At 58.6% G+C, this 25950-nt stretch overlaps 12 protein-coding genes across 12 annotated transcripts; 7 read left to right on the top strand and 5 right to left on the bottom strand.

Annotated features, from left to right (window-relative positions):
• On the top strand, positions 1-668 carry SPRG_03313 (hypothetical protein). Its single transcript, XM_012341890.1, has one exon. It carries the CDS (start codon positions 47-49, stop codon positions 575-577), a length of 531 nt encoding a protein of 176 aa, XP_012197280.1. The 5' UTR covers positions 1-46; the 3' UTR covers positions 578-668.
• A 1890-nt stretch (positions 669-2558) lies between these two features.
• SPRG_03312 (hypothetical protein) lies at positions 2559-3665 on the bottom strand. Its single transcript, XM_012341889.1, has one exon. The coding sequence runs from the start codon at positions 3623-3625 to the stop codon at positions 2612-2614; it is 1014 nt and encodes a 337-aa protein (XP_012197279.1). The 5' UTR covers positions 3626-3665; the 3' UTR covers positions 2559-2611.
• A 1521-nt stretch (positions 3666-5186) lies between these two features.
• Positions 5187-6631, top strand: SPRG_03311 (hypothetical protein; the record flags this gene model as incomplete). The annotated part of the gene is made up of 5 exons (XM_012341888.1): positions 5187-5560; positions 5603-5834; positions 5882-5983; positions 6031-6242; positions 6299-6631. The coding sequence occupies exons 1-5, from the start codon at positions 5237-5239 to the stop codon at positions 6629-6631; spliced, it is 1203 nt and encodes a 400-aa protein (XP_012197278.1). The 5' UTR covers positions 5187-5236.
• A 243-nt stretch (positions 6632-6874) lies between these two features.
• On the top strand, positions 6875-8389 carry SPRG_03310 (hypothetical protein). Its single transcript, XM_012341887.1, has one exon. It carries the CDS (start codon positions 6881-6883, stop codon positions 8366-8368), a length of 1488 nt encoding a protein of 495 aa, XP_012197277.1. The 5' UTR covers positions 6875-6880; the 3' UTR covers positions 8369-8389.
• Positions 8390-9939: 1550 nt separating this feature from the next.
• SPRG_03309 (hypothetical protein) lies at positions 9940-10878 on the top strand (the record flags this gene model as incomplete). Its single annotated transcript, XM_012341886.1, has 3 exons — positions 9940-10295; positions 10346-10425; positions 10481-10878. The coding sequence occupies 3 exons, from the start codon at positions 9940-9942 to the stop codon at positions 10792-10794; spliced, it is 750 nt and encodes a 249-aa protein (XP_012197276.1). The 3' UTR covers positions 10795-10878.
• A 173-nt stretch (positions 10879-11051) lies between these two features.
• Positions 11052-12277, bottom strand: SPRG_03308 (hypothetical protein; the record flags this gene model as incomplete). The annotated part of the gene is made up of 2 exons (XM_012341885.1): positions 11052-11435; positions 11480-12277. 2 exons carry the CDS (start codon positions 12275-12277, stop codon positions 11052-11054), a joined length of 1182 nt encoding a protein of 393 aa, XP_012197275.1.
• A 4038-nt stretch (positions 12278-16315) lies between these two features.
• SPRG_03307 (hypothetical protein) lies at positions 16316-17855 on the top strand (the record flags this gene model as incomplete). The annotated part of the gene is made up of 1 exon (XM_012341884.1): positions 16316-17855. The coding sequence occupies one exon, from the start codon at positions 16316-16318 to the stop codon at positions 17804-17806; it is 1491 nt and encodes a 496-aa protein (XP_012197274.1). The 3' UTR covers positions 17807-17855.
• A 107-nt stretch (positions 17856-17962) lies between these two features.
• Positions 17963-19503, top strand: SPRG_03306 (hypothetical protein; the record flags this gene model as incomplete). The annotated part of the gene is made up of 1 exon (XM_012341883.1): positions 17963-19503. The coding sequence occupies one exon, from the start codon at positions 17963-17965 to the stop codon at positions 19412-19414; it is 1452 nt and encodes a 483-aa protein (XP_012197273.1). The 3' UTR covers positions 19415-19503.
• Positions 19504-19875: 372 nt separating this feature from the next.
• SPRG_03305 (hypothetical protein) lies at positions 19876-20635 on the bottom strand. Its single transcript, XM_012341882.1, has 2 exons — positions 20512-20635; positions 19876-20460 (listed from the first exon to the last, which is right to left on the bottom strand). The coding sequence occupies exons 1-2, from the start codon at positions 20576-20578 to the stop codon at positions 19937-19939; spliced, it is 591 nt and encodes a 196-aa protein (XP_012197272.1). The 5' UTR covers positions 20579-20635; the 3' UTR covers positions 19876-19936.
• Positions 20636-20649: 14 nt separating this feature from the next.
• On the bottom strand, positions 20650-21525 carry SPRG_03304 (hypothetical protein). The gene is made up of 4 exons (XM_012341881.1): positions 21153-21525; positions 20985-21101; positions 20816-20930; positions 20650-20767 (listed from the first exon to the last, which is right to left on the bottom strand). The coding sequence occupies exons 1-4, from the start codon at positions 21501-21503 to the stop codon at positions 20679-20681; spliced, it is 672 nt and encodes a 223-aa protein (XP_012197271.1). The 5' UTR covers positions 21504-21525; the 3' UTR covers positions 20650-20678.
• Positions 21526-21997: 472 nt separating this feature from the next.
• SPRG_19480 (hypothetical protein) lies at positions 21998-23395 on the top strand. Its single transcript, XM_012342017.1, has 9 exons — positions 21998-22202; positions 22258-22355; positions 22403-22494; positions 22544-22611; positions 22660-22668; positions 22721-22795; positions 22848-22918; positions 22970-23252; positions 23315-23395. The coding sequence occupies exons 1-9, from the start codon at positions 22027-22029 to the stop codon at positions 23364-23366; spliced, it is 924 nt and encodes a 307-aa protein (XP_012197407.1). The 5' UTR covers positions 21998-22026; the 3' UTR covers positions 23367-23395.
• Positions 23314-25599, bottom strand: SPRG_03301 (hypothetical protein). The gene is made up of 5 exons (XM_012341880.1): positions 25306-25599; positions 24776-25262; positions 24037-24728; positions 23708-23983; positions 23314-23658 (listed from the first exon to the last, which is right to left on the bottom strand). The coding sequence occupies exons 1-5, from the start codon at positions 25588-25590 to the stop codon at positions 23404-23406; spliced, it is 1995 nt and encodes a 664-aa protein (XP_012197270.1). The 5' UTR covers positions 25591-25599; the 3' UTR covers positions 23314-23403.
• Between the last annotated feature and the right edge of the window lie 351 nt (positions 25600-25950).

Raw genomic sequence — 25950 nt, 5'->3', positions numbered from 1 at the left:
GCCTGCATCGACGACGCCTGCTCCCGGTACGACTGCTCCGGGTTCCATGACGACCGCTCCGGTTGGTACGACGACTCCCGTGACGACGTCGCCCGCATACTCGACCTCGACGCCTTCCCCGACCTCGGAAGACCCGGCATACCCTACTCCCGCGCCATCGGTTCCCGGAACGACTGTCCCGTTGCCGAGCACGAACCCGGTCCCGGCCGGTTGCACTCAAGTCAGCGTCGTCGGCGATGCCACGTACTGTATTACGGGCCCTGTGTGCTCGGGAGCTGGCGCTGTCCCTGCTGGCACCAACTGCCCGAAGCAGGGCGATGTCGCTGTCGCGGACTGCCTCAAGACACTGAAGAGCTACGTGGATGCGGGCAAGTGCGTCGCGCCAGTCGACGCTATTTGCCAAAAGATTCCGTCGGGTGCTTACGGTTGCGTTTTCCCGTCGTCGCCGGCCTCTACCATCCCGTCGAGCTACGTGCCTACGCCCGCTGCCTCGGTGCCGTCGCCGACGCCTGCCACCTCGGTCCCTTCGCCGACGCCGGCGGGTTCGATCCCAGCCTACCGCAACCTCCGCGCGTAAGCACACCATCCGAGAGTAGGATATTGATGTCCACCATGAGTGACAGACAAATGCATGCTTCTAAATATACATCATTTCATTTCACATGCGCCTTTTTGCGATCATATACAGATTATGTGTCTACAAACTTCACTCTAAGATGGCAAGTAGAGTCACGTGCTGCGCCTGAAGAAAGACATCCTCGCCAACATTGCCGCTGCCCGCCTTTTTGCCGCTCCCGAGGCGCCCCGTTTTTAGGCCGTACTAAGATCACGTTGCCGATCGTCCTGCACCGCGACCTCCAGTCGTTGACGCCGCCTCAGTCGCTGACGTCTCTCGAGGACCTCAACAAACTGCGTAGCTTTGCCGCCGATCGCGACGGCATTGCAAGGCCACGATAACGCCGGTGCCTACGTTGCACTCCACTGACGTGGCGACTGCGCGGCCGGTTGGTCGCGACAACAGCAGTGACCCACCTGGTACCGCTTCGCCTCGACGACCAGCGCAGCCGCACGGAACCGCACAGCCATAACTAAGATGACATACTGCAACGCTCGACCATGCCATCGCCCGTCTACGATAATGGCCGAGGCGACGACCGCGACAACTCGGTACGGATCGGGTACTCCAACGATGACGTCGTAGTAAAGCCGCCTGGCCACAACGCTGCCTGGCCAAGAACACGGCAAACGGCGGTAGCGGAAGCAGCGACATGGCCCCGCTCAAACACGATGAATGTGGCGACCGCGCGAGCCCGATCATCTACGACAATGGCAGCATCGCCGGTAGCATGGCACCTGCAACACGACATTGACTCCCTACTCACGACACGGCCTCTACGCGGCTTCGGCACTAACGCTACGAGGTTCCCGGACAGCGCGAGTGCTTCATTGCTGTGGCGACGTTCATCGATGCGCAGCGCGGTCGCGTCTCGTGCTTTGCTGCCCACCACCCGCAGGCGTCCCTTGTCCGCGACGACAGGCTGCCGTCGGTCATCGGGCCCGATAGCGGCGTCATATACCTTCGCTGGACGCATCTCGAGGTCGCCGATTCATTTTGGACGCCGACAGCGACGAGCCACGTGGCGTTGCGTGGCAGCGATGCCACTCGTTTTGTGCACCAATCCCTCTTTCGCTGCGCTGTCGACGGCTCTAGACCGGATCGATCCCGACACCCAACTTTCCATCGGCGTTTTTTGATATGAGGGCACCGTCGCCGACGTACCCAAGCGCGAGAGCGAAGCCTACTGCCCGCTAATGAATGCAGCACGTATCGTTGCTAAGAACACATAACCTCCCGCACTGTGCCCGAGACGACACCGCCACCGCGCATTTGACCGATTGGTGAATGCCGTGCCAAAGGAAGACACGATCGTAGTCGCGGCCCAGCACGCAGCTGACCTCGCACCGCTCGAGACAGTGACAGCGCTTCGTGACGCCGCGCCGTGGCGTCACTGCCTCCCGATGCAACCCAGACGTGCGTCGCCGCCGACAAGGCGACACGGTTTGAGACACCGCGCGGGCGTCCATAAGCTCTTGGGGGCCCGCGGGTATTTTCTATTCCACACGGGCGTCCTCTCGGCGTGCATGGCCCAACACCATCCATTAGCGTCGCTGGTCTACGCACCAAAAACACTTGCCAAAATGCGCTGCTTGCGGCGTAGGCACCGGTCGTGACCCGACCACGGTACGCCGATCTGTACCTCTGGTGGCCGACACGAGACAACGAGCACATCCACGTACAAACCACCGTCGACGAATTGCCGCGCACGGCCTTCTTTCCGTTGCGACTACTCTGTGTTTGGAGCCGCCGTGCCAAGCATGCAGTACCCCGAAGACATGTTCCTCTCCAAGCATGGGCCGTCGAACGTGCTGAAGGAGGCTAAAAAATGCTCCTCGGTCGCTGTGATGCCTACTGTGACCGCCCGGTTCCAGTAGCACGTCCTTCTCGGCCATACCGATAACTGTTGTCCTCCAACGTCTATGCACACGCTTCGAGTTAATGGATAGCTAATTTGTTTATAGTAGGTTATGTTGTGAAATGAACGAGAGCGGGTTACGCCTTGCTGAAGAGGTGCACGTCGTACCGGTGCTGCGAGTCGGCAAACTTGTCGTTCCAGTGCAAGCCCGCGCTCTGCACGAGGCGCTTCATTTCGTCCTCCGAGTACTTGTGCGAGTACGCGACGTGGATGAGCTCGTCCTTCTCGAGCGCAATGGTCTTCCCGAGGACGTGAATCGTCTGCGCCACAAGCGACTGCAAGTGAGCTTCGTGCCGGCCCTCGACGTCGTTGTAAATCGACTTGTGCTCAAACTTGGAGCGGTCAAAGACGGGCGCGTTGAAGAGGTGGTTCATGTGCGACAAGCTGTTGAGAACAAACTCGCGGTGGAGGCCGCTCGGGTCGTTGTACGCGGCCTGGACCGTACTGCCCTCCTTTCGGCGGTCAATGCCGACAATAAAGTGGTCGCCGGTCGCCATCGCCGTTTCTTGGATCGACCGCAGGAACGCCGCGGCCTCCGTGCGCACAACGTTGCCGATCGTCGAGCCGAGCCAGAGAAAGGTCTTGGCCGCGCTGTGCGGCGCGTGGTCCCGGAGCCACGCGAGCGAGTCGTCGTACGTGCCAAAGAGTCCGACAAACGAGATCGTCGGGTACTGGGACACGAGTGGCGCCAGCGCCTCCGTCAGCGACTCTTCGCTCACGTCGACGGCGTAGTAGGTCGTGTCGCGCTTCCCGGCGCGGACTATCGCGTCGAGCACGTGCGACGTCTTGCGCATGGAGCCGACGCCGAGCTCGATGAGGATGTCGCCGTCCTGGACGTGGGCGAGCATCGCATCCGCGGACGAAGCGAGGATGTCGATCTCGGCGTTCGTGAGGTAGTAGTCGTCGAGGTACGTGATTTGGTCGTAAATCTCGAGGCCGTGCGCGTCGTAGAGCACGAGGGACGGCACGTGGCGCACGGGCTTCTCGTCGCCATGGCTCACCTTCTCGGCGAGTCCGTCGGCAATGACGTGGCAGAGGTCTGGCGCGCTCGCGGCTTGCTTGGCGCGAATGTCAATCACCTGCGGCGCCATAATCGTCGTTGTTGTTGTGGTGTGTCGGGGTTGGAAAAATGAGGAATGAACCGAGGGCTCCACGGACGGAGACCGACGTCGTTGCCTTTGTTTGGATGGGTAGTACGGGTGTATTACCGAAACAAGCGCCGTCCTGTATACAATGGTTCGAGAAGCTACGTGCGAAGGACAAACAACCGCAAGAAGGGCTAGGCGTGGCGTGGCCTCCCGCGCCAAGATCATGACACAGTGAAACCGCTTCGTTTGATTGGCTGGCGAAAACAGATGTGCTTGGAGCCGACTTCGCGGCGGCCCCAAAGCGGCGCTCGTACGACACACATGGCGTGGTACCTATCTCACGGCGTCGCCAATCGGCGCGCGTGGGCAAGCCCCGTCATCGCCGCGACACAGCAATCTCAAATTTGTGGCTGATAGTCTCTGCGGTCAGCGTTCGCGTGACGCGATCCATGGAATTCACGGCTGTCAAGTGACAGAGGTCCTACTGTAACCGCCACGCATCTAGTTACGGTCGTCAAGTGACAGACTGGAAGCCAGTCAAGTGACCCTAAGCAACGTTTCACAGGGCCTCGTCACACCTCACACTACGCCTTGTGTAGTTTTATGGTGTGCTTTCTTCACGATCGCTTCTCTTTTTGACACCGATTTTGTCGACTGAAGCGCTCAGTCATCGCTGCGACCACGTGCGTCTTGGGCGCCCGCAACTAGCAATTCTAGTGGATTTATAGACTGCCATTCACTTGGCGCCGTTTTCTGCTCAACAGCGTCTACACGACCGCGCGGCAACCGCTACTGCGCTAGTGCTATGGCCACTCAGGCTTTAAAATCGGGAATGGCGAGATCCAACTGGGCGCCTTCGAGGGTTTTCTATTCCATGCGAGGTATTTTCAGGCAAAAGCTCTTAAAATGCCTGCAACTTGGCCTCTTGAGTTCCAGCGATGTTTTGGTGCATGAGTTGCAGTACCCACCGGTCCAGCTTTAGCAGCGTGTTTGGTCAAATGACGCACACTATAAATACCATCAATCATTATCGATCATTTGTCTCGAGTATCTCTGACACTATTACCTCGTGCACTGTCGAGTCGACCTTGAGGCGAGTCGCGGCACAAGCCAGGAGCCCGTGACGCGTGTCCTGAGTGACGTGCATTCCTGATTGACCAGCATTCTGCTCCCCATTCTCGAACGATGGTTGACGGGACAGTATACTCTGCATGAGGAGGACACGATGACACGGGACGAAGGATCCATGACGCTCTCCACCACGATCAAGCGCGCTGTGACGTCATGCAACTGATCCGATCATGCGAGCGAATTTCCGCGGAACGTGCTCCAGCCGCGCGAACCTCGCATTCACGAGTGTCCAGCCATTGTGCCAGTGATGCTCATTTTAGGATACGAGACGCTGGGCATGGTTCCAAGGTGGCTATAATCGCTTTAAACCCTCGGAAGCGATGTAGCGGGCGTATTGCCCACGCATCGCGATCGGAGGTCGGACGCGATTCGGACGCGAACTTTAAGTTTCGAACCTGGGCGCGCATCCTATTTTTGAACCAATACAAAGACAAGCGTCGTGGAGCGTCACGGGCGGCATTCAACGTCCCGCGCGCGAAGCCCATGAACCTCGTACTCGGCTCATTCTACATTTTGCTGCCAATGGTTTCTGCGCTTCTTCAAGACGACGCGATGGACCTCATCGCCAAGGGCCGGCTCACGGCGGACGAGTGGGACCGGATCCAGACGCTGCCGATCGCAGCCGAGGCTGTGACGCAGCTCGTGCACTTGGAGCTCGATGACATGATTGCCGACGCGATCGACGTGCAGCCGACCGGCCAGACGCTGTCGTCCGACGTCAAAGTCGCCGTTGTCGGCGGCGCCCTGGGCTTTGTGAACGCGCTCTGGCGCCTCGATAGCATGCCGCGGTCGCCGGCGCACGACGAGGTTGGTCCTGCGGCCATGGCGCCCATGCATCAACCATCGTAGGACAAGACGAGTCCCGTGATCGTTGCCATCTCGGGGCTAAAGGACGCGACGCTCGACTCGGCGTACAGCTGGATGGACATGAACCGCGCCGTCCGCCGCGTCAACTGGCTCAAGCTCGTGCCGTTTCACGGTGACGTGGCAACGTCCGAGCACGTTGTTGTCACGATCGACGGTTTCATGTCCCATGGCCGCAACCCACGGGACAATTGGGACGTCTTTTGCCAAACGGACGGTACGTGCGAATGGCGTCTACTCGATAGATTGATATTTCTGCACTAGTGGCGTGCTATGCTGTCGAGTGGGAGGCTGGCAACGTCGGCGACATCATCGATTGCGTCGGACGTGTCTTGACCATCGACAGCTTGGCGTCCCAGATCACCAGTACGGATCCCAAGTCCTACTTGCCCGTGCGCATGATGATCACATAGAGAACCCGTGGAACAGTGCGCAGAACAAGGCCCACCAAGTCGGCGCCGTCCTCGCCGAGCTCATTCTTTCCAAGCCAGCACTCTTTGCCCACCGCAAGGTGACAGTTGTCGGCCACTCGCTCGGCGGCGCCGTCGTCGCCAGTCTTCTGGACCACTTGGCGAGTGGCAATGAAGCCGTGGCGCCCGAGGACCGCGTCCACCTGCACCAAGCGGTTCGTTCGTAGAAGAAGATTTCTCTTTCAGAGCTCAGCGCTGCAGTTGGGTGTAGATGATGTTTGCTGCCGCGTTCGTGCCGCACCACGACTTTTCGCACGCCGCTGCGTACGACTTTCCGGATACGTCGCCCGCGCGCATCGTCAACGTCTTCTCGACCAAAGACGCAGTGTTGAAGCACGTGTTCCGCCTCGGCTCGATCCATGTGTGGCCGTCGGCGGCCGGGTGCGTCGGGATCCAATCTCCTTGGCTGCAGAGCGTCGACGTCACGGACATCGTGCCGGTGAGTCCCACGACGCTCCTCGGCCATCTCTACGAAGCCCACATGGATGAAATACTTAATCGCTTGCGGCGGTCGAGTCTCAACGACGTGGACATGATTGTCTAAGTTCTATCATCTCGTAGAGTCTATAACGGGAGGGTTAATTATATTCGTATCAAACGACATCTCTGGACGTCAAGAGCGAGGTTCGCACCGTGGTGTTTGTAGAAGGGCGGACTCTCTATGCGCTTGCGACGTCGACCGCCAATTCTTGAAGCCAAAGCGCCTTTCCGCAGACGGGCGGCTACGGACTTCGCCGGTACTCCTTTGCCCACGTCACTTGTACCTGGTACCTGGGTGTATCCCATTTGCATCATGTTCACGGAGAGCGCAGTCGCCGTTGCCGCGCTCGCAGTCGCGTACGTCTACTGGCGCTTTGGTCGCAATGCGCCATTCCTGCCAGGTGTGCCCTTTCCAGCGTCTCTCCACCAGCCCTTCTTGGGTGTCGCCGGGCTCCTCGGCTCAATCGACGGCTGCGACCGCCTCTTCGCCGACGCTGCGGACGCCAACGGCATGGTGTCGTTCCGGCTCCTCACGACCAACGCCGTCTCAGTGCTTAAGGCAGCCCACGTGCGTCAAGTCGTGTGTGCGACGAGCTACCGCGAAATGGTTCCGATCCTCGGGAACCACTTGCGCAAACTGCTCGGGGGTGCGTCGCTTCTGCTGCTGTCGCGCCACGAGTGGAAAGGCCATCGGCGGCTCATTGCCAAGGCCTTCCACTGGCAGAGCCTCGCACAAATGGTGCTGACGATGGTGGCAGTCGCCGAAGCGTTCGTCGACGTCGCTCTGCAGACAGCCGGTGGCGCGTCCGTGGATGTGGCACCGCTGCTCAAGCTCGCGGCGCTCGATACGATCGGTCGGTGCGCATTCGACTACGACTTCGAAGCGCTGGCCAACGGCACGAACGACGTCACGTCCGCCTTTGAGTTTCTTTTGAACGAAGCTAAGCGCCGCGGCTTTGACGACACTCTGCACCCGGCGAGTCTTTGGTATGACCTCCCGACACCGGCCAACCGACGGTACAAGCGTGAAGCACGCATCTTGCGCTCAACGCTCGAGTCGATCGTCGTCGCCCGCATGTCGGACCATGCAACAACCAAGCACGACCTGCTTGGGTCGCTTCTCGCTGCGGCCGCCGACGAATCAAGCGCCGTGACACCGACGACGCTGGCCGACAACCTCCTCACGTTCCTCTTTGCGGGCTTTGACACGGTCGCGATTGCACTGGCGTACGCGATGCACCTCCTCTCGACGCACCCGGACGTACAGGCCAAGGCGCTGGCCGAGGTCGAAGCAGTCGTGGGCCGCAGCGGATCCATCACATACGAAGCGATCGGACGCCTTCCATACGTGTACGCAGTCATGACCGAGGCATTGCGACTCTTCCCACCAGGACCTGGAACGAGCCGGACCTTGGAGGCAGATCTGGTCCTTGACGGCCATTCGATCCCGGCGGGCACGTTGGTCTACTTGCCGATCTGGGAAATCAACCGATCGCGCCTCAACTGGGGTGACGACGCCGATGCATTCCGGCCCGAGCGCCACGTGGAAGAAGGAGCGAGCGACGAGAGCTCCTCCGACCGCGCCTTTCGCATGATGTCGTTCTCGGCCGGACCGCGCAACTGCGTCGGCATGCGCTTTGCGATGCTTGAAGCTGTTGTTGTGCTGGCCACGACGCTACGTCGGTGCACGTTAACGCGCTCGTCGGACGCGCCGCCCGTGACGCCCAAGATCTCGGGCATTCTACAAGTGCCAGCCAACGGTGTCTGGGTCCGCGTCGCGCCACTGCCTCCGGGCGCGTAAGATGTGTGTAATGAAACTCAGTGCTTTGATGCGTTTACTGCTTGCTACATTCAAAATGATGATCTCGCCAACCACCGAAGGCAAGGTCGCTGCCTTGTGCGCACCAACTTGGTCGCTGGAGCTGCATGATGTGCCCGACTTTGGAGACGAGGGTTGCAGCGCCATGGACCGGTCAGATCGTCAGGAAGTAGGTACAGACCGGCCGTGACCGTACGGCGTCGTCGCGACATTGTTGCGACTGGTCATCTCGGTGCCGGGCGGTTGCCGCGTTGGCGAGCGAGATTACACGACAGTGCAATGGCGCTGGGCAAAGTCAAAAGCTCGACACTGGCTCGCAACGTCAAAAGTCGAGGCGTAGAAGCTGGCAAAGTCGAGTAGAAGCGAGATGGATAGAAGAAAAGGACTTGTCTTGACAAAGTAGATATTGACGATGCACAAGACGACGATGAGAGATGCTTAGGCCCAGCCGCCACCACCGTTGTTGTTGTTGTTGTTGTTGTTGTTGTTGTTGTTGTTGTTGTTGTTGGTGGTGGTGGTGGTGGTGGTGGTGTTGCCGCCGCCGCCGCCGCCGCCGTTGAAGAGACCGTAGCCGTTGAGGCAGTTTTGGTCGAGGCTGCTGATGGCGCCGCCGAGGTCGATGCCACCGCCACCACCGCCCCACGTGGCGCGCAGGCTCTGGGTCTCGCTGGCGGCCGTCGTCGAGTCGACGCACTCGAGCACGGCGAGAGCGCATACGGTGGTCTTAATCATGATATTCAAGCCCGAGCGCCACCTGACGACGGACGTTTCCGACAATCATATGAGTGCAAAAGACCGGGCGTATGGCTTCATGACCTTCTCGGGCGGCCCGCGCAACTGCGTTGGCATGCGCTTTGCGACGCTCGAGTCGACGTGCATGCTCGTGGCGATCCTCCAGCAGTGCATTCGGACGCGCCCAAACGACGCACCGCCGATCCAGCCCACGCTCGTTGGTATCGTGCGAAAGCCAGAGCTCAGCGTCTGGCTGCACGCAGTACCTCGCAGGACCCCAAGGTTTGCGTAATAATGTAATTACTTCTTATTAGGTCCCGAGCAGGGTGGGCGAGTAGGAACTTGTTTGCTCCGGAGTCTTTTGGTTGAATTTGACGTCTGCGCTGCACCAAAATGAGAATTCCCCTTTCCCGCAGGCTTAGAGCTAACACTTGGTCGACGGATGGATCTTGGTCCTCAAATGCAGTCGACACAGGATGCGCCAAGGTCAGCGTGCCTTGTCCTCCGCTGCTTCGAGCACCGATGACCACCCTGCTCTCTGCCGCACGAGCTAGAAAGGTTGGTTGAATAGCACTCCGTTTCGTCTCATAGAACTACCAGGTATGAAGCCAGCTGCATGATGCACAACTTGACATTAGTTTCGTGTCCTCACGAGCGCACCCACAAGCTGGAATGGCAAGTGGAAACCATAATACCGTGCTGTGGTGTCAAATGCAGCACTCGGATTGGTCAATGCAAAGCCATGGCTCGAAATGCACCAATCCGCGTTCAGGAAGGGCGGTGGACTGGATCTCTCCAGTCGCCAATCACCTTGCACTGGGATGGACCGGGACAGCAGCACCGCCCGCGAGCCGTACGAGCGCGTGACGGTCGAGAACCTCCGAAAGGAGGTCGCGCGGCGCAAGCTCAAGCTCATCAAGCGGGGCCCGGACTCGAACAACACCAAGGAATGTCTCGTTCAGTTGCTGCGCGACAACGACCGTGGCATCGACCAGCAGGTTGTCGGCTGGCGCCAGCGACCCAACGACGAGGTCGGTCGCAGCCCCGTGCCGCGCATCGCCGCTGCTGTTAGCGTGTCAACCGACCAGTTCCGACCCGTGCCGCCGGCGCCTATACTGCTGCCAATCCCTGTCTTTTCCAACGCACCGTCGCCGATGATTCGGCCGCGGACACATGGGTCTTCGATAACACCATGCAATCAACCGCCGAATGTACCGCTGCCTGTAGCGGTGGCAGCCCCGGCGCCGCGACCAGCGACGACCTCCGCACCGCGCCCGACGGCGGCCAGTCGCACACCGCACTCGAGCGTCGACTATTCGATGGCCGAAGTCATGACGTCTCTCCTCAAACGGCGCCGGTCAGACGAGTCGGACGAAGAGCAGTTGGACCACGCAATCAAGTCGCTCGATATGATCTCGCGGGCCTTGGTGAGCGTGAACTCGGTGATCGCAAACCTCCGCGACGAGCTCGTACACACGACCGAGCGCAGTGACGAGCACGAGTGCATGGTCGCGACGCTTGGCCACTTTAAGCGCGTGCGGATGGAGTTCCTGAAAGAGACACAGCACTTTACGTGGGTTTCCACGCACGCGATGACCAGCCCACAAGCCCAAAGCCGGCCGCCGATCAACAATGCGCAACCGCCAACCTCGATGCCACGGACGTCTTCGTCGTAGCCGAAGACGCTCTCGTCAACGGTCGTCCGTATTAATTAATGCAACCACTGTACCAGTCGAGACAACGCTGGTATAGCACGCAGAATCCGAGCCGACGACGCAGTCACGAGCTGCGCATATCAAGTTGTTGTCTTGGCGTCACCGCGCGTCGCCCAAAGAGACGATGCAGCAACAGTCACTCACAACATCGTCGACACACGCAGGGCGACGATGATGACGATGGGTGTCGGTGATGCACAATGTTTAAAGAAGATCATTTACGATGTGATACAAAAATGGGGTCGCTTCTTTGTGGCTGGACGCGTCGTCGTCGGCTTGGTCGTGGGTTGCTTTGTCGGCTTGGTCGTCGGCTTGTCGTTGGGCTTGGGCGAGTTGCCGCCGTCGAGGGCGTTCTTAGGGAGCTTGTTGATGCTCTTGAGGTCCTTGACAATCTTATCCATCTTGGTAGCGCCGTTGAGGCAGCCGCCGCAAGTGTGCAGTGCGATGACCGAGTTGTCCTTGGCACTTAGCACCGGCGACCCGGACGAGCCACTCTCCGTGTCGAGCATGTAGCCCACTTCGTCGTCGACGGACGAGGTGTGGCCCATGTCTTCGATTGTCCCCGGCTGGCCATTGTCGAGCTTGGCAGCAATGCGCTTCGGCTTGCCGCGGGGTGCTGCGGGATGTAAATCTCTTCGCCAAGGACAGGCCCCGACTCGCGCGCCGTGAGGTAGCCGTACGAAGCGAGGTTCTTGGAGTTGATTTTGACGAGCGTGTAGTCGAGCGCCTCGTTGGTGTGAATGAACTCGACGCTCAAGGCGACGACCTTGCCCTTGCAACCGAGCTTCTTGGTGTTGTTCGGGTCATTGCAGGTCGCGCACTCGGCGTCAAACTCAACTAGGACGTTCGTGGCCTTACTGGCGTCGCCGATACAGTGGTTGTTGGTGATCAAGTGGCCTTCCGAGCCAAAGAGCCAGCCGGTGCAGAGCCCAGAACCGTTGATGAAGAGACGCGCGACGGCCTGCGCCTTCTTGTACTGCGTCGGCTCCTTGTCCTTGAAGCAGATGGCGGCTTCCGTGTCGTCCTTGCCACAAATGGACTCGGGGTGCTTCTGGCTGTTCTCGGGGAACCCACTGGCGTACCGGTCGATCGAGATCACGGGCGACGCCCCCTTGCCCTCTGGCGGCGCGTGGTACGTAATCTTGGCGGCGTCACCGAGAATGAACTCGGCGTAAAAGTCGCTGTGCTTGCCTGTGTACGTGACCGCGTTCTGGCCATCCGGCGCGCTCACCGTGACCGATGCGCCGTGCGGCAAGTCGAGCTCGTTAAAGTGCAGCGCAATGTACGTCGCCTTGTCGTGCGTGATGGTCTTGGTCGAGACGTCGGCCGACAGTGTCAAGTTGTAGCTCTGGTCGGCGCCGATCTTCTCGACCGACTGGAATTGTCCCATCGCACTCGACGCGAGGAGACCCAAGCAAACAGCGAGCTTGGAGACCGAGAGCATGGTGGCGATTGTGTCAAGAAGAAGTGAAAACAGAATGAATGAGTTTGTTGTTTGAGCGCCGACACAGATACCCTCTCATAGATCTCAAGAGCGCTGCGTGACATTCCAATTTGACGAAATGTAGCATCCTTCCTCCCCATGCACAGATGCCTTCATAGTCAAGTTGAGATAAAACTTAATGGGTTCATCAGCAGCAATCCATGATGAGGTTTTCATTTTTATGGATCCTGGTGAGCTCCTCCTCCAGATGGTCCGGACGGAGAGGTGTTTGCATGCTACATGCCTCCCTCACCTTCCCTTACCCCAGGGACTGGTAGAACATACCTTCGTACCCCCAAAACCCCCTGAACCCGGCGCTTTGATGAGCATGAGTACCCTCAAAACCTCCAAACCCCGTTGGTGCAGATGTTGCCGCATTACATACAGCTCTTTTCTGGCAAATCAAAACCCGCTAAACCCCTCCGGACCATCTGCTCTTTGTGCATTTAGGCGTTTCCGGATCGAGCATCGGCCAGGGTTCACTTTTTGTATTCGGTGAAAAATAAAAGTGGATCGGGGTCGCCCGGATCTGTACATTTCCAGAATCCATTAAGAGACTTGCCTGTTGGCAATAGATCTTCAACGATTCGGATCGGTAGACTTGGTGTAAGTATAATATAGAGAAAGGAGGTGGTTTTACAATGGCTGGCCCGAAAGGGCTCACTCCAAATTTGGTAGCCTGGTTTCCACCTGCCTTGCACGCTTTTACGCGCCGCAACGCTCTCTTGCCTTTGTCTTGGCTGACGCCTCTGCAAGTGCTTTTTACAAGTCTCTAATCCATGTCCCGAGGTGTATTCCGGCCAGAGCCAAGTGGATCGGGCAATTTTATATTAGAAAAAAATACAGCCGAGGTCAACTACTACAGCATGGCCGAGTCTCGGCCCAAGGCGACAAGACTGCGTATTGTACGCGAGTTCCAGAAATGGTGCGTGGCCCGAGACCCCGCCGATCCCGGCGGTACCGTGTGCGGACAAGCTCTCCACCTTTTTCTCGAGACACAAGTCGTCGGGCGCAAATCGCGTGCCAAGGGCGACGTGGAAGACACCATCGGCATCTCCATGATCAGGCAGTGCACGAACGGCATTGTCAGCTTGTGGGTGGAGCAATGTCATCTGGGCAGGAACTCGAATCCTCATCCACGTACCAGTGCCGTCGTGCACTGCTCAATCAAGTCAAGGCCGCCGAGGACGAGCACAAGCGCGAAAACTACGAAGACCGCGGCGCGAGCACGCTCTTGGATGACTACACATCTATTGAGCAATTTACAATAACTGGAGCGTACTTTTGGCCCTTAACTTGTTGCGATGGTGTTAGACTTCGCGATTGGGTTGGCGTCGCACTCTCACACTACTACCTACTCTGCGGTGAGACGGTTCGAGATGGACAATGCCTCACCAGGTGGACCGCCGTGGCCTGCGTCGACGTGCCCTTCTCAAGGTGCGACCTCTGATCCGCCCTCTGATCCGTCGACCCCTGCACCAACTACCACGTATACTCTAACAGCCGCACCGGTCCCTACGAGGACCCTCGTTGGCAAGCCAATCAAGACTCGGTACAAGATGACTCGTGTGCTCATGCCGGACCTTTGGCGCGAGTGGTTCACGGCTCCAATGGTGGTATGTCTGTCGTCGCCATCCAGCAGTCACCAAATGCCACGCGGCACGATGAAAACGAGCGGCGCTTTTCCAGCAGGCGCATTTGCTGCGTGCAATCATTTTCCTTGTCCGTCAACATATATGACGAAGAAGCCGTGAAGCAGCTCGAGGAACGGCGGCTCAAGCTGGGAAAGAGAAAGAGTTTGGACTGCATCGCAAAGAACACGGCCGACTTTCATCTAGCCATTAAAACCATTAATAAATGCTTCGCAATGTGACACAAGAGCGAGCATCAAAGTAAATGGCGGCATCGATGGCATCCATGGAAATCCTGAATCAAATGCCGTGTCAAATGCTGTCTTAAATGCTGTTTTAAACGCTGTTTCGAGTCTGACGTCGTGATTCACGACGTCAGATTCTCATTTGGTGTGCCAATATACAATGTGGGTGCATCTCGAACAGGAGGGGGTTTCAAAATAGAATCGTGGTGAACTCCGTGGCGTGGATCCGGCAAATACTGCGCGATGATTGGCCAAAATTGTTGACAAAATCGACGCGATTTCTTCCCTGCCACGGAGCCTGCCAAGGCCGTTTTCGGTCTGTGAGGATCATCCACGAATGTGGCCGAAGCCGCCATCAAATTTTACAGGTTGTACGGCACTCAATTTTATGGCGCCGAAAAAGGGTGCCGCAGCGCCGCAAGACGGTGTGTTGAGAAATCGCTTCGTCTAGTGCGTGAAAGGCTGGTGGGCTCATCCGCAGCTCTTGCCGGAACCTGGCGTCGTCGAGCGAGTAGAGGCAGAAGAGCCGTGGCGACACCTGAGGACCGCCGTGTCGGTAGACGCGAGGCGTGAGGTAGCGCGACGCCATCGCACGCCAGCAGTTGAAGAATGACGATGGACGTAGGCGCTGTCAGGAAATCGATATCCACGTTGTCATCCGTATCGAGGTCGTTGAGCACGGAACGCAGCTGCTCCGAGGGGCTAAAGAAGAGGTACGCGACGGGGCCTCGTACAACAGGCGCTGGCGCTCGGAGATACGTGGCATCACGCCAAGTGGACGAATCAAAATATGCAGGTTCTGACAATTTGGCCTCCGGATAATATCCGAAGACCCAACGTATTTTATTGGCTAATAATCCGCTGATTTTTCGGGGTTGATCTACCACGGAGTTCACCACGATTCTATTTTGAAACCCCCTAGGATTCACGACTCGTGAATCCTGTTCGAGATGCACCCACATTGTATATTGGCACACCAAATGAGAATGGGAGCTGAGGGAAGGATGAGAAAGCCGAATATCCAAGGGTAATTTCGATTCGATTCATCCACAGGACTGGTCACCACCACGCAGGTTGAACTAGTCGACAAGCATCCATCACGGGCGTCGTCCAGGCGCTCTTACAAATTCTGGCCAACGCCACAGTCGAATCAAGCGTTTTTTAACCATTGAAATCGCTTCTTAAATAAGGTGCACGGCGTCACCCACCGTGCGTCTCCCAAAGAGACGAAGCAGCAACAGTCACTCACAACATCGTCGACACACGCAGGGCGATGATGATGGCGATCGGTGTCGGTGATGCGCAATGTGGAAGTAAGCTCCCAGCATTGCGCAAAGGTTATTCGGAACCGCCATATCATGATGCTGATGCTGATGCTAGTCGCTTTTCCAAGGTGGGACAGTATTGCTTGAAGATCCGGCGGCGCGTGTCTGCCGCGGCGAGGCGGCGTCGTCAACGTACCGGTACTGGTACAGGAGAGGTACGGAGTGCACCCATCGTCCCAGACCACGTGCAATTGCACCACTGTGGTCCGCAGGACCGTCGCTTATGCTACACATCGTGCAGTCTTATTCGAGATGACCGTCGTGATCTGATTGTTGCAGTGTCTTGATCTAAAGTCGGCAGGCATCTTGTCTCTTGTCCACACAGCGCCGGCGCGCTCCAGCGTCATCGTGTGTTGACCGAATCTGGCCATTTGCTTTTAAATTGCTTTGTTAAATTGATCTTCATTACAATCATGTTTCGCCTGCGACACGCAGCTGCTCTCTGCATAGAACCGAATTCAGTCAAATTCTGCCAAAAAGGGTACCCTTGGTCGGTCACCACCACGCTTCAAGGCACATTCTCAGACGTTCTACGACGCGAATCGCAGCAAATGAGACTAATATATATCAACGCATCCATCGATGTGATCTCTTGGCCACACAGGATGTCGTGGTCCGACTGTGCTTGCTTGCCACCATGTCGCGCTTCGTAGTGCAAAGGATGTGCAGACCCCTTCTTTTGTCACCAATCTCCGCTTTTGTCACAAATCTCCAGTTGTGTTTTTTTCAAAAAGGCCATTCGTGCCATTTGCGAGATTCCTGCCTCGTGCCCAGCCCACACAACCGAGTTCCCCGTCGATGGCGTGTAGTGACAATGAATACCTGACGCCAAGCTGCAACCCGGAAGAGTTTTACATTGCTCTCTGCACGGTCATCTGCCTCATCTGCCTAGCCGGCATGATGGCCGGGCTGACCATGGGCCTCCTCTCGCTCGACAAGCTCAACCTCCAGATCCTCGAGCTCCAGGGCTCGGAGGTCGAGAAGCAGCGCGCGGCGAAGCTGCTCCCGATCATCCAGCGCCACCACTTGCTGCTCGTGACGCTGCTCCTCTTTAACGCCGCTGCCAACGAAGCGCTGCCCATCTTCCTCAACCGACTCGTGCCCGAAGCGCAAGCGGTCGTCATCTCGGTCACGTGCGTCCTCTTCTTTGGCGAAATCATTCCGTCGGCGCTCTTTACAGGCAAGGCGCAGCTCACGATTGCGGCTGCGCTTGTGCCGCTCGTCCGTCTCTTGACGCTGATTGCCTACCCGATTGCGTGGCCCATCTCGAAGGCCCTCGACTTTCTGCTCGGCGAAGACCACGACAGCACGCGCTACAAGCGCAAGGAGCTCAAGGCGCTCGTCGCGCTCCAGAACAACTCGCCACCGTTCAAGATGCCGTCGCAGTCGAAGCTCCAGTCGTACAAGGACATGGCGCGAGCCAACTATGGCACGTCGTCGCCGACCACGACTGCGCTACCGACGCTCCGGAGCGCGTCGTCGTCGGACGATGCCTCGTCGCCCGAGGCGATGCTGCTGCCGGCGTCGCCCCACGCAGTGCGCACACCGCTCTACTCGGTCACTGGCACCAACTTGCACAATGACGAGGTGGCCATCATCCACGGCGCGCTCGACATGTCGACCAAGACGGTGCAGATGGTCATGACGCCGTTTGACCAAGTGTTTATGCTCAACGTGGACATTTTACTCAACTTTGACGTGATGACGGACATCCTCGCAAGCGGCTATAGTCGCATCCCGGTCTACAAGAACCATCGCACCAACATTGTCGGCATCCTCCTCGTGAAGCGCCTCATCGTGCTGAGCCCCGACGACCTCAAGCCACTCAAGGACCTCATGCTGCGCCGCCCGAACCTTGTGACGCCCGACCACTCGTGCTACTCGATGCTCAATGTGTTTCAAGAAGGCCGCTGCCACATTGCGCTCGTGACGCCGCAGAAGGAGATTGTGCAGCAGTGCTGGGCCTCGGGCCAAGACATTGACCCGGACGTGGTGACCATCTCGGGCGTCGTGACGATTGAAGACATTCTGGAAGAGATTATCATGGAGGAGATTGCGGACGAGAGCGACGTGTCGGTCTACCAGCTCGGGCCAAAGCGCGAAGAGCATGCGACGCTCTTGCGCCAGCGCGGTGTGCTCCGTGCGATCAACAAGTTCAAGGAGCTCGGAGATCGCGCCAAGATGCGTCGTGGCTCACCCAAGAACGGCAACGTCGAGGTCGACCCTTCGGCGCTGCTGATGTGCGTCGACTTGACGACGAACGAAGTGACGCCACTCCTCGCAGCCTAAATCGTTGCATAGTATGTAGCTAGAAACTTATTCCATGCTAGAATCCATCTGGTTGCACTTTGCATCAACAGCGTTTCGTGCTGCCACGTCATTGTTGCGATCTTGCAGCGCGGAAGCCGTTGCAGGATCTTTTTGCCAAGCGGCGCGACCGACGCGATGTCCGAGCACCACGGCAGCGACTACTGCGGCCGCAAGTACCTCACGCCGAGCTGCGACCCGTACGCGTTCTGGCTTGGCACGGGCGTGGTGCTTGCGCTCATCTGCCTCGCGGGTCTCATGGCTGGCCTCACCATGGGCCTCCTCTCGCTCGACCTCCTCAACCTCCAGATCCTCCAGCTGGAGGGATCGCCAGAAGAGAAGGTCCGCGCCGGCCGTGTCCTCCCCGTGATCCAGCGCCACCACCTGCTGCTCGTCTCGCTGCTCCTCTTTAACGCCGCCGCCAACGAAGCGCTGCCCATCTTTCTCGCGCGGCTCATGCCCGAAGCGCAGGCGGTCGTCGTCTCGGTCACGTGCGTGCTTCTGTTTGGTGAGATCCTCCCGTCCGCCATCTTTACCGGCAAATCGCAGCTCGCGATCGCATCGTACCTCATGCCTGTCGTCCAGCTGCTCATGATGCTGGCGTCGCCCGTCGCCTACCCCATCTCGAAAGTGCTCGACTGTCTCCTTGGTAAAGACCACAACGGCACGCGCTACAAGCGCAAGGAGCTCAAGGCGCTCATCACACTGCAGCAGCAGACGCACCCGTGGCCGCTTGCGCCGCACCCCCAGCGCCGCTTGAGCCAAGTCGGCAACATGATGTCGCCGTCGCCGAGCAACTATCACGGGTATGGCACGCATCTGCACACGGACGAAGTCACAATCATCCACGGCGCGTTGGACCTTACGACCAAGACGGTGGCCGACGTCATGATCCCGTGGGCCGACGTCTTCATGCTCGACGAAGAGACCCTTTTAAATGCCAACACACTGGCCGAGATCTTGGCGTCCGGCCACAGTCGGATTCCTGTCTACCGCGGCGACCTCATGAACATTGTGGGCCTCCTCCTCGTGAAGCGGCTCATCGTGCTGGACCCCGCCGACGCGCGACCGATCAAGGATCTCATGCTCAAGAAGCCGATGGTCATTTCGCCGAGCTACTCGTGCTACGCGCTTCTTAACGAGTTTCAGAAAGGCCGGTCGCACATGGCGCTTGTGACGGACGACGTCGAGCACGTTCAGTTTTGCTGGGTCGCCAACCACGACCTCTGCAGCGACGTGCGCTTCATAGGCATTGTCACAATCGAAGACGTGGTCGAGGAGCTCATCCAAGAGGAAATTGAAGACGAGGCCGACCTCGGCAAGTCGCTCTCGCACTCGTCGCGCCACTTGATCGAGACGCGCGAGGTCGGTGTCGTGCGCTGCGTCGCCAAACTCAAAATGCTCGCTGGCCGCGCGCGCCGCCGCGTGTACCAGCGCTACCACTCGTCGCCGCGGCGAAAGTCGTCGAGCACCAATAGCCCGAGCGGGTTTCAGTCGCCGGGCAAAGCTGCCGCCTTCTCGGCGACCGAACGCACCCCGCTGCTCGTCTCGGTCAAAGTGGACAGCTCGCCGAGAGTCTCGGACGCGTAGACGTTCAATCGCCGTCGTTGCTCGTATGACAAGGTCGTACAAAGCACCGATATATAAATATACCAATGGAATCTACCGGTAGCTCTGCACTCGCACTGGCCATTGTAAGCCCCTACTTGTACGCCTCGATCGGGTTGTCGTCGTCGTGGGCAATCGCCACACCGATACCCGCGGTCACTTGACCTTGGTGTTTATCCGGATCATTTCCGAAAGTACGATGTATTGGTGACTGTGTGCCTTGGAGCTGGGAAATCTTATTTGGCACACTCCCATGCTCGGATGGAAAGGTACCGAGGGTGTGCAGTATGTATAAAGACCGTATACAACGCCTTGGTGACGTTGTCGTCGGCGACTCGTCGATACCGGCGGTCACTTGACCGCAAATGCTATCCGGATGGAAAAATTCTACGGAAGATCCAATGCACCAGGGGTATATCCTTGACTGTGAATGCACTTTGCACTTGAGGAGGAAACGTGGGGTGGGCCACGTCGGGTTCTTAGTTAGTCTATGTACGCATGTGCTTACGCTGCAACGTGGTGCCGGGGCACGGGAAGGTACATGCCCATGTACGTCGCGCGGTCTTCGAGGAGCCGTAGCGGGACCGCGATCTTCCCGAGCGAGAACGGGTACTTGTGCTTGCTGCTCTTGGGCGGAAACGTGTGCGGCGAGAGCGCCATGAGCACAACGTCGTGCTTGGTCAGCACTGGCAGCGCCGAGCCAGGCCACACGTGCACAGAGATGGATGCGTCGTCGAGGTAGTCGACGAGGATCGCGGGCAGCTGTCGCAGCTGCAGCTCGAGGCCCACCGTGTAGCGATGGTGGCCGTCCAAGATCGCGCCGGTTTGGCGGTCTACGAGGAGCGGTTCGAGGTACCCGCCCCACGTCAGCGTCGCGGCGGTGAGACTCTCGATCTTCTCCCGGCTCACGATGGCTTCGTGGGGCTTGAGCCACTCGATCTTGACGAGGTGGATACCCGGTCCCGCGCTCAAGCACAAATGGTGCTGCGGCGGCTTCATCGTCAAGCGGCCGTAGAGCGACTGGTCCTCTAGCATACTGATCGTAGCACGCGTCGCTGATGGCGTGTCGATGCACGTACCAGTGGGGCACAGCGGGCACGGGCCCGGCGTCCCGCTGTGGTCGCATGTGACGGGAAGGAACTTCATCGATTTGGCGCAGGAGTTTCAGAGTGTGGCCCTTTGTGGCTGCTGGCAACAAGAACGTTCGAATCGAAAGACTACATTTGGAAAGCTTATGCGGAACTGACTAAGCTAGAACAGGCTTGGCACGGCGCGCGGGGGGCGCGACGACGTCGGCTGTCGGCGCCTCGGGCAGCGGCGCGACGAGAACATCGTCTAGCGCGGTGTAAGATGGACAGCGTACAGGCCATGAACTACGGCTACCTGGCGCGATCGGCAGTTGGGCTTCGAAGGCGGCGGCCTCGATCTCGGCCAGTTCGGCCAACACCGCATCTTCGTCTTGGGTCGAGAGCGCGCCACCGAGAATGCGGCTGATCTCCTATGACAGGTAGAGCACGATGAGCAACGATAAGGCTCAAAGCGGAGGGCAGACGTCGGCATGCGCCTGCGCCTCTTGCGTCTCGAGCATGAGGTCCTCGACGGCCTCGATCGTCATTTCCTTGTGGATCGCATCGAGCACCGAGTTGCCGGCCTTGAGCCCTTCAAAGATCTACATATGTAGAAAGGTGTTGCGCGTGAAGGGCTGTGACATGGCATGGACCTGGAGCTGCTGGCTTTCCCACTCGACGCTGCCGATCATTTGGTGCACGTTGAGCAAATGCGTATCGGCCTGCTCGATCTGCTGGAGTTTGAACTTGCGCATCTTAAGGCAGAGCATCGCGCGGTCCTTTTGCTTCTTGGCGAGGAGCTGGCGGGCCTTGGACTCGAGCGTCGCGCTCTCGACCTCGAGCGCCTTCTGATACTTCTTTAGGCGGTCGCGTGACGCCTTGAGCTCGAGCATCGCCTTGTCCTTCGAAGAGACCTGCTGCTGCGCCTTGGCACGGTTGGCAGCGTGGCGCTCCGCGGCCGCGTTCGCCGGCGCCGGCGTCTTCTTCGAGAACACCCCGCCCATCGCGTTTGATGCTCAAAATTTTAAAAATGTTGAATTTCAGGTTGAAAAAGTCAGCTAACGGGCCCTACCCATTTCGGATCGGTCGCCACCGACATCGTGTAGCTCGATTGCAGACAAGGGCTCGTATCTAGCGCAAGATGGTATCTCCTTTGAGCTTCTTGCAGGCATAAGCATGCTCTGTACGAGACTCGCATGCTGCGCTGATGTTGCCATGTCTCGATTACGGCACCCTGGTCCCCCCACCGGGTCCCACTGAAACGAATAGAACACGGCCGGGTGGAGCGATGGCGTTGATAGCGTCTATAGTCACTATAGACTGTGCGAAGCGCAGTAAGCTATGATAAACAACGAATGTAGTTTGGCACAGATGCTAGCGCGGCTCGTGATGACGTGGAGCAGTGCTGCGGGAAGACGTTTATTTAACCTTCACTGATAGCCAAGTAGGGGGCCGTACAAAATAAAATGATGCTAACTGTCAAAACAATAAAAGACATCGGTCGGCAGCGAGATTGTGCGTGGCAGGATGGCAGACGACGACGAGGCAAGGCTGCTCGCGACCACCCCGTACTACGAGTCGTGGCACGGCAACCAAGACTTCTACCGACGCGGCGCCATCGTCGTGAGCAAGACGCAGTGGAAGAACTGCGTCGGGACCGTCCTCTTCATCACGGCGGTCATCGGTCTCTACATCTACGTCGTGTCCGTCGCCGCCTCCATCGTCATGGCTCACGAGGCGTGCGCTGCGAACCTATAGGATGGTCACGTCGCTCCCGCTCGCGTACATTGGCGTCACGATTCCAGGCTACATCAACGCGCTCTACTGGTTTGCCAGGACGGCCTTTATGGACCCCGGTACGTCACCCGCACCACTACACCAATGCCTCATGGCCGTATCGCAGGCTTTGTGCCCAAGCACTACGAGCAACAGCGCGATGCGCCGTCGACCGCGAACAAGGACGACGAGCCCGACCGGTTCTGCACGTTTTGCGAAGTACGGCGACTCCCATCGTCATTTTACTCGTGCGATTTGGAGTCTGCAGGTGCCCAAGCCGCCACGCCGAAGCCACTGCCGCGTCTGCAACTGCTGCGTCGACCAGTTTGATCACCAGTACGTTCTCGTCTTGGTATCAATAGAGCTCACATGAGGCGCGTCTAGCTGTCCGTGGTACACTCGTTGGTCGTGATGCTCGTCCAGCGCCAACACGTGCGCCTACTAGGACAGGCAACTGCGTCGGGAAGCGCAACCACCGCGTCTTCGTCGCCTTCCTCGTCGCCCTCGTCGTCCTCGATCTGTACGTGGCACCAATTGCTGGTTGCGTTGGATCAATCTCGTCCTTTGGATAGATTTATGTTTGGAACCCTCGTGGCCTTTACGATCCAATTTACCTTTCTCGAGGACCATGGCCTCCGCGCCTGTACTCTTCCTCCACTATCCAAGTATTCAAGTATCCAACTGTTTTGTATAGTCATGGACCGCTATTGGATCGTGCCCGTGGCGCTGTACGCGACCGGCAGCACGCTCGGCCTCCTCGGAGCGTTCCTCGCCTACCATCTGCAGCTCATCTCGAAAAACATGACGACGAACGAGCTCATTCGTGCTCGGACAGCACAGGTGCTCGCGGCCATCAACGCAACGCCCGAAGAAAACACCGACAACGACGACGACGACAACCGCCGGCGCCGGCCGTCGGCGTACGCCAACTGGCGAGCCCACTGGCACCGGTTCCTCACGGCGCCGACACCTCCGAGGTACGGCGTCTCCTCTCGGATGTTCTCCTCTTCGCCTTTGCTCATGCTTGGCACCTTTGTAGCAAAGTCCTCGAGTCGCGTGCGACCGCAGCGCCTTCCATTGTCATTGTTTAAAACCAAAATCAACGACATGTCTACGACGACGATGTGTCTACGACGACGACGACGACGAGGCGAGCGCGACGGCCGCTTCAAAGAGCGCGACGGCGTCGAGCGGGTCTTCAGGGAAGAGCGGGTTGTGCGTCGCCGGCACAAAGTGGTACTCGAGCGGCAAGGTCGCATTCGGCGTGTTCCACGGCGTGATGGCCACCATCGCAAATCCAAAGGCAGCGCCGGTTGCCATGGGCTGCGGCACGAGCGGGTGCTTCTCGAGGCCCATGTTGAGCGCGTCAATGTACACGGCAATCTACACCCGGGACTCAGATCTCAGATCGAAGGACCGCAACAAGACGCACCGAGTTGTACACTTGGCCGCCCGGAAACGAAAAGAACTGCTGCTCCTTGCCGAGGTACCCACCAAAGGCGACCGTCTGCGCGAGGTCGTGCATCTGGATGAAGCTCGAGAAGACCGAGCACGTGCTGCCGCAGTAGCCGTGCGAGACCAAGATGACGTCCTCCTTCGGGAGACCGGCAAAGCTCGTGCCGGGGGCTTGGAAGAGCGCGTCGTAGCCCGAGCAGCCGTAATAGACACCTTGGCTCACGTTGCCGAGCGTCGGGTGCGTGTTGTGAACCTAGGACGCGCGCACTTGCATCGTCGGACGGTCTGCGTTTTTTGATAGTGTACCTGCGACGTCATCCACGACGCGTTGCGGTACTGGCGCTTGGTCTCGGCGCTGAACCACTGGTTGGGCACCCACTCCGAGTGCGCGAGCTCCGGGTTCGTGTGCGAGATGCGCTCGCCCTGCTCGGCGAGCATCTCAAAGAGAGGCGTTTGCTTGAGATGGTAGATGGCCTGGTTGTGCGGCCCGACGCCCTCGAGCGGTCCAAGCGGGTCGAGGTTCGGGAAGAGGTACCGGATCGTCGCGTAGCCGAGGCAGATGTCGCCGCCGCCGTTGCCGCGCAGATCCAGCACGAGCTTCTTCCCGCTTTGGAGCGAGAACTCGGCGAGCGCGAGCGTAATGTTGAGCCCAAAACTGGCGGTCCAGAGGTTGGCGTCTTCGTCGCCCGACGGCGAGAACTGCGTAATGCTCAAGACGCCGACGTCGTCGTTGAGCCACGCAAAGTCCACGGACGGCTTCTCATCCACAAAGTTGTGGTGCGTCAAGTGGCGCTTGAGCCGCTCGAAGAGGTGCTCGAGCTTGCGCGTCTTGAGCGTCGGCGGCGCGCGCCCAGGAAACGCCGCGCCGTTGAGACCGACCCAGTTGTACGTGACGTTCTTGGACGCTCCCGTCGTTGGGTGCGTCAGCGTGTAGCTCACGCTCGTCTCGGTCGGGATGTCGAACGTCGAGAGCGGGCGAAACACAAACCAGCCGCGTCCTAGAGTCAAAAATATCAGTGTAGCAGTGTTTCAACGAGACGGCTACCGGTCTCGAAGCCCGTGACGGCCATGTTGAAGCGCGTGCCGTCGTCTTTGAGGAGCCCAATCTCGTGGTTGGCGAAGTCCCGAAGCGCGTCGATCGCTGGCTGTCCGTTGATGTGCGTAATGTCCCAGCCGAGGACGTCGTTGTCGCGGATCGCGTCATCGTTGGGGAAGAAGGTCTTGTAGATCTTGACTTCGTTCTGGTCCGGCGTGTCAAACTGCAAGACCTGCGCGTTCTTGCGGCCAAAGCTCTTGAGGCTCACGGGGTGGAAGACGTAGAACGACGAGTAGAACGCGGGCTTGAGGTACGACGTGTGCGCGTCACGGAGGTGCTTGAACACGTTGTAGAGCGCGCCTTGGAAGGCCGCGTCGTTGGCGTACGTCGTGTTGGCCACAACCGCAAGCTCCGCGTCCAAGTCGACGGCGGGGATCGTGTACGGCCCGAACGGATGCGCGCTCTTGGCGAGGTCCTTGAATGCGTAGCTCGGCAACTAGAATAGCATATGACGACCTCGCAATGTGTCGAGCGCGTACGATCGTGCGGAGGTGCGCGATGGCCGCGTCGCGGTCGGACGCGTTGAACGGGATGGCGGTGATGCACGCCTTGAGCTGCGCAAGCGTAAGGAAGCGGTGGTCTTCGCACACGCTCGTCGAGGTCGGCTCGAGACCCTTGAAGAGGATCGGGCCCGGGCGCGACGCCTGGAGCAGGCCAAAGATGGCGCAGGCGCCCGCGAAGATGGCCAGCGCGTGCTGGAGCCGCCACGGCTTGGCCGGCGCCGACTTGCGCGGAACGTTGATGAGGCGCAGCGACTCGGACATGACCAATGCAAAACTGAGCCCTGAAAGAGCAAAGTGGGTTGCACATGCATTCTTGTACACTCGCTGTTTGTAGGGCATAGTAAAATCGAGTTCGTTTCATATGTTCGAGAGGGTCGTTTTGTATTGTTTTGACTATACCATAGTGAAATTGATATGTTTGCTTGGACAGGCGCCATAGTCAATCGAAGATCTGGGGTGAGCGGTCACGAGCGGCCGAAGTGCAAGGTGGGTGGCACCATGTGCTGTAGGACGATCGACTAAACCATCAACTATCAATAAGCCTGGACGACAACTCAACGAGGCAGAGAGCTCGCGTCGTATAGTATATTTCGACTAACTACGGCGTTGTGGCCACGGCGT

Source organism: Saprolegnia parasitica (genome assembly GCF_000151545.1).
Source record: "Saprolegnia parasitica CBS 223.65 unplaced genomic scaffold supercont2.8, whole genome shotgun sequence".
NCBI lineage: Eukaryota > Oomycota > Saprolegniomycetes > Saprolegniales > Saprolegniaceae > Saprolegnia > Saprolegnia parasitica.
Note: the sequence above shows the minus strand (reverse complement) of the source record. Positions and strands in the feature narration are given on the sequence as shown.